This window comes from Zingiber officinale, chromosome 5A, assembly GCF_018446385.1.
Source record: "Zingiber officinale cultivar Zhangliang chromosome 5A, Zo_v1.1, whole genome shotgun sequence".
Lineage (NCBI taxonomy): Eukaryota > Viridiplantae > Streptophyta > Magnoliopsida > Zingiberales > Zingiberaceae > Zingiber > Zingiber officinale.
The window spans coordinates 105,931,100-105,937,011 of NC_055994.1; the positions used below are offsets into that span (position 1 = coordinate 105,931,100).

At 35.3% G+C, this 5,912-nt stretch overlaps 1 protein-coding gene across 1 annotated transcript; it reads left to right on the top strand.

Annotated features, from left to right (window-relative positions):
• The first annotated feature begins 2,989 nt into the window (after window positions 1–2,989).
• Window positions 2,990–5,657, top strand: LOC121981332 (short-chain dehydrogenase TIC 32 B, chloroplastic-like). Its single transcript, XM_042533786.1, has 8 exons — window positions 2,990–3,272; window positions 3,859–4,090; window positions 4,175–4,254; window positions 4,371–4,524; window positions 4,644–4,722; window positions 4,826–4,910; window positions 5,013–5,059; window positions 5,272–5,657. The coding sequence occupies exons 1-8, from the start codon at window positions 3,152–3,154 to the stop codon at window positions 5,434–5,436; spliced, it is 963 nt and encodes a 320-aa protein (XP_042389720.1). The 5' UTR covers window positions 2,990–3,151; the 3' UTR covers window positions 5,437–5,657.
• The last annotated feature ends 255 nt before the right edge of the window (window positions 5,658–5,912 follow it).

The window sequence follows — 5,912 nt, forward strand, 5'->3', positions numbered from 1 at the left end:
GGGATCGAAAGTCAACAAGTTGTTGACTTTCTTGGTCCAAGCGCCCAGACCTATCTTGGGCGCCTCGACTTGGTCCAGGCGCCCGGAACCCTTTCAGGCGCCTGGATCGAAAATTTTAGCCATTCACAACATGGTGCGTTGCGTCACAACGGAATAAAATTTTATCCCACTCCAAGCGCTTGGAACCCTTCTAGGTGCCCCGACCAGGACTATAAATACAACCCTGGTTCCAGAGGTTCAAAACAACACTTGTGATTCATTCTAGTTGTGTTTTGTTTTATAATTAAGTGCTTCAACTGCTGTAAGAGGCTTCTTCGCCTGAAGGAGAGTGTTTACTGAGCTCTAACTTCCTTAGATTAACAACCTCCCCGGTTGTAACCAAGTAATCATTTCGCATCTCTTTTTTTTTAGTAATTATTTTGTTTATGCAAGTGTTAATTGTTTTTAAGCTATAAAGATCGAGAAAGGTTCATTTTAATTTTATAGAGTTATTTACTCTCCTCTAGCTGACCGCTAGCCATTGTTGTTAGAAACATAATATTTTTTATTATTTTTATCTTAGCTAGCATTAGGTTCTAGTCATTCAAACCAATTATTTATATGAATGACCGATTCGATCCTAAGAAAATTTTGACTATTAGAATAAATCCAAAAATATTCACAGTGGGTGATTCAGCAATTTAAATATCTCATATTTATTATCTCATTGAAAGAAATATCTTATATTGCACTGTAATTGAAAATCGAACCATAAATATTTAGGAGACTACGTGAGTACCGTGCCACTGTACCTTATGAGTATTGTGCTATTGTACCTTAGCAGAAGAAACATAATACTTCATGTGTGGCAAAAGGTGATTCTAACGTCCCCATCAATCTATCCTTAGGTCAATACGGAGGAGGTAAATTACGAATGATTACTAGTCATTAGTGCATGTGACAAGGTATAGGAAAAGATATATTCAAACATGTCAAATTTCGATCCTAAATCTTTATATAGTAACATCTTATGTTTTAACTACTGTACTATCCTGAGGGGATAGGTGAAACATAATACTTGCTCTTTGATGAACATATTTACCATTGGGAATAATAAGACTTCATTGGTTAGTAGTTCACCCAATTGCTTATACGGGGATTATTCTTATACATCTTGTAAAGAACCCAAATAATAGATATTTTTTATACAAGAGCCAATGGAATTTAGTTCCTTGCTTGATGTCAATTATTATTGTAAAATAAGCAATTGGTTTTGAAGGTAACATTTTAGATGGTTTGAAAGTTTAAGTGCTAGTTTATGATTGGACAACGAACGAAAAAAAAAAGAAAAATATAATTTTCAGAGGACAAACTATTTTTTTTTAATATTAAAGGAATTATGCATGACTATGAGAATGGAAAATAAAAATGAGTGCACAATGTTGAAGCGAATGAATACAAAATATTAAATGAAAATGCAAATTTCAAATATAAAATTTAAATTATAGATTTTTCTAGTCTGTAAAGAGAATAAAAAAATCTGAGAGCATATGCTCGGATTAGAGAACTCAAGTTGCACGAGTAGTGAGCCGAATCAAGTTGCTCGAAAAACTGAACTGAGTTAGGATGCTCGATCAAGACATTGGACTGAGTCGGAGTGCTCGATAGTGAGTTGAAAGGTGACTTAAGAAATTGAGTCAAGTTAAGGTGCTTGGAATATTATGCCGAATCAAAGTACTCGATATGGCGAGTTGATCAGGTGACTCGGAAAATCAAGTTGAGGATGCAGGAAGCAGAGTCAAGATACTTGAGAGGTTGAACTATTGAATGCTTTAGAAGGTCGAGTTAAAACTTTTATGAGCACAATCTTATTACTTTTATTAAATGACTACTACAATAATTTTAACTTAAATTTAAATAATTTTGTCAAAATTTGTAAAGATTTTTTTATATAAAATATTATATATATAATTTTTTTAGAACGAATTGAATCAATTTATTTTTCTAGCTATTTTACAATTGTTATAATAATATTAAAATAAAATATTTTTCGTATAATATTATAATAGCACACTATTTTAATTTTTAAAAGCAAAGTATTATTTTTTTTTTGGGATGATTTAGCTAATTAGAGTTGTCCATTTCTACATAAATTTGGTTTTTTGGGAAGGAAGGAAAACGAAAGTGAAAGAGAGTGGAAATAAAATATTTATGACCTTATTTGATTGGAGAGAAGGTTAAAATGGAGGATAATAAACATGAAATATATAGGTATATGATATATTTAATTTAAGTTATCATGTATAATCTTTGTGATTACTAAATAATCATATAATTAAGGTTCACGTTTGACTCCCTCCACCCCATCTATGCTATGATTTTCTTCCCTCTTATTTGCCCTTTATTGATCTCTTCTCTCGTATGATTTTATTCTTGGATAGTGGACGTTGAGGAGCTCAGACGGTAAGGTGTTTGATGTGGACCAAGCACATGATAAAACAAACTGCACTGACAATGAAATATCCCTCTCCAACGTCTCCTCCAAGATCCTCACTAAGGTAGCTGAGTACTATAAGGATAAAATTGAAATAAGTTTCCTCTCCTTCCTTACACCATGATTCGAGGCGTAAAAAATTACACCTATTCTCAAATATGCAATGTAAAATTTATCCTCCTCTCATTCTAGTACTTAACTCACTTAATCAATCATTAATTCTTCCCTTTGTCTTATTTATCGTTTTTCCCCCTTCCCTCGACTCCTCCGATCCCAAACGTAACGTTAAGAAGGCTGTCACCCCATGTGGGACCGGCTAAACACTCACTTTCCCCTATATATCTTATTATTTTCCTCGAGTGAATTAAAATTTTAGCCGACCATTTATTTAGTTGGAAATTCATTTATTCTGTATTTATTTAATTGGGAAATCCATTTATTTAGTTGGATTCAATTTTTTTTTAAAAAAAATCAAGTAATGGGCACCGCTAGACGCTAGTAGTGGATGAATAAGGAAGAAAGGCCCAAGGTCAAAATCAAGCGCCACGCACGATGCCGATAACCGCATAGAAAACCAACCGACCCTACGGGTACAACACCGACGAACTGAGGGAGAGGGAGAAGGCTAAGGAGCGTCGTTTCATTGCATTTCTCTCTTTTTCTCTCTTCATTATATCCATGGCATCGTACCTCTGGGAAGCCACCGGCATCGCCGGCCCTAGCGGCTTCGGATCCGCCTCCACCGCCGAGCAGGTCACCCAAGGCATCGACGCCTCCCATCTCACCGTCATCATCACTGGTACCGTCTCCATCCCTCCCGTTTGTGTTCTTTGCTTGCTCATATTTGCACTAAATCTCGATTTACTCATAACTTGTTTTCCGACAAGATCTCATCTGTTTCTAGCCCCGATCGACGCGTGCTTCTGCAATTTGTGCCTCGTAACTTTTTTTCCGGAATTATCTGAGAGTGCTATGGCGATCAAGAATGAGCCGGTTGCTCGACTGTTTCTAAATCTCACCTATTGAGCATCGTGCACAAATCTACCTGTTTTTTCTTAAAAAATCTCTGATCCAATTTTTTTTTTCAACTACGTCTTCCTCTTATATCGGATGTGGATGTCTCTCTCTTTGGAGAACCAATAAAATTGGAGCTTTACTTTCAGTTCGCGACTAGTATCTCAGACATCTTGATCTACTGTAGCAATGATTCATTAATCTTAACATAACTTCTCTTCTATATGTAAGATGTCCTAAATGCCTTTGTTTCACAAATTTAACGAATTTTAACTGAATTCGCGTACATTATAAGTTCATGTTTTCTGAAATATGATTTTTTTTTGTAATTTAATTTACTCACACAAATGAGCTTCTTCTTCTAATCCAAGGGGGCAGTAGCGGGATTGGAGCAGAGGCTGCGAGGGTGATGGCCCTTAGAGGAGCCCATGTCATCATCGGTGCTAGGAACACTGAAGCTGCTAATAGCGTCAAACAGAGTATTCTAGAGAACACTCCATCTGCCAGAATTGATGTCATACCCATCGAACTTAGCTCACTTAAATCTGTCCGAGCATTTGCTGAAAAATTCCTTGAAAAAGACTTGCCTCTCAACATCTTAATGTATTAACTCAGTACTCCTGCTCAATTTTGGCATTCTACCATATTTTTTTCAGACCGAATCTTACTTCATCAATTAACCTTTAGAAACAATGCCGGTATCATGTACTGTCCTTTTCAAGTCTCAGAGGATGGAATAGAGATGCAGTTTGCTACAAATCATCTTGGTACGTAGCTTCACCTTCTTAAACAGCTTCTTTTTGCAATCCTTAGCAATCATTTTTTTAACTTCTAAGCTTTCATTTTTTCTGTAATTATGTAATCTGATTTCCTTTTGTTTCAGGTCACTTTTTGCTGACAAAACTTCTACTTGAGAAAATGAAAAGCACAGCAGCAAGAACAGGAATTGAGGGTCGTATTGTGAATCTATCATCAGAAGCTCACATGACAACATATGGAGGAGGAATCCGGTTCGACAAAATCAACGACAAAGATTCGTAAGTTACTTAAAACATTATATTCTCTAATGCATTTCACAGCATTTTTAATCAAAAAAAAAAAGATTTGTTTTTGCTATTTAACTGATTGAGAAATCTACTTCTATCTTGCTATTTAGATACAATGACAAATTGGCATATGGACAGTCCAAATTGGCCAACATATTGCATGCCAATGAGCTCGCTAGGCGCTTAAAGGTACACTATACTGTGCAGTGCAAATTGTGCAACATAGCATCTACATTGACATGCCTTGCTTTTTATTAACAAATTGACAAAAACATTCATGGTAAATCAACAGGAAGAAGGCGCAAATGTCACTGCAAATTCACTTCATCCTGGTCTGATCAAGACAAACTTAGGGAGACACTCTGCTTTTTTTGTCAGTACGTTTCCTAAACCCACTAATCCATTGTGGCATTGTGCCATACTCCTCAATTGAACCTTTAAAGTTAAAATTCAAACCTGGAATTTGCCCTTGTTTGTAGCTGCGTTGAGAATTGCAACTTACGTCTTGTGGAAGAGCATTCCTCAGGTTTGTCAATCTTGCTATATAATTATTCTCTATGTAAATTCACCAAATATTGGATTTATTAATGTTTTTTTTTTTTTGCTATCCATTAAATGTTTCAATATTTAGTTGGATCTTAGTTCATATTTCTTTACCATCAGAAAAAGAAATCTTATTCCTTGCTGTAATTTATCCTTCGATTGAACATGGACGTCTAATACATTGCGTAATTACAGGGTGCAGCAACTTCATGCTATGTAGCATTGCATCCAGACGTGAAGGGAGTCAGTGGGAAGTATTTCGCTGATTGCAACGTATCTAAGACGACTGCTAACGGTATTGACGAACTACTAGCAACAAAGCTTTGGGACTTCAGCGAGGAACTAGTTAAATCAGGTTAGAATATGTGAATCTTGTTTATCTTTGTTGTTTCGTGTAAAATTTCTCCCTGACAAGCTTTGATGGACTCGGTTGTTTGTTGATGCTGGGGAATAATCTACTGTGACCCTTAAATCTGTATTATGTTCTTTACTAATAAACTGCGACTAATATGTAAATTATACCGTCTTGTAATAGTATATATATAAACTAGCCAAGTTTTAAAGTATGCTATTGAAACTAACTTCCATCTTGTCATGCCATCTTTCTCATTCCTCAAATAGGGAATTGTTAAATGGGCTTATGTTTATTTATTTATCATATCTTTTAAAATTAATAGATATCTAAATGTGTTACTACAATTGATAATAGTAACATTAATAATTGTCGACACTAGAAAAAAAAAAGTAGACTTGTGGTGATTGTGAACATGGACAATGTTCACGGAGCAAAAGTCGATCACAACATGAGTTTTAGTTTAATTTTTAAATGATGACAA

Bases quoted from the DNA above. Each gene is read 5' to 3' on its own strand.
- LOC121981332 (XM_042533786.1), top strand. From the start codon at position 3,152: ATGGCATCGTACCTCTGGGAAGCCACCGGCATCGCCGGCCCTAGCGGC. The intron at 4,525-4,643 runs GTAAGTTACTTA...CTTGCTATTTAG, and splicing joins AAAATCAACGACAAAGATTC to ATACAATGACAAATTGGCAT. The intron at 4,723-4,825 runs GTACACTATACT...GTAAATCAACAG, and splicing joins AGCTCGCTAGGCGCTTAAAG to GAAGAAGGCGCAAATGTCAC.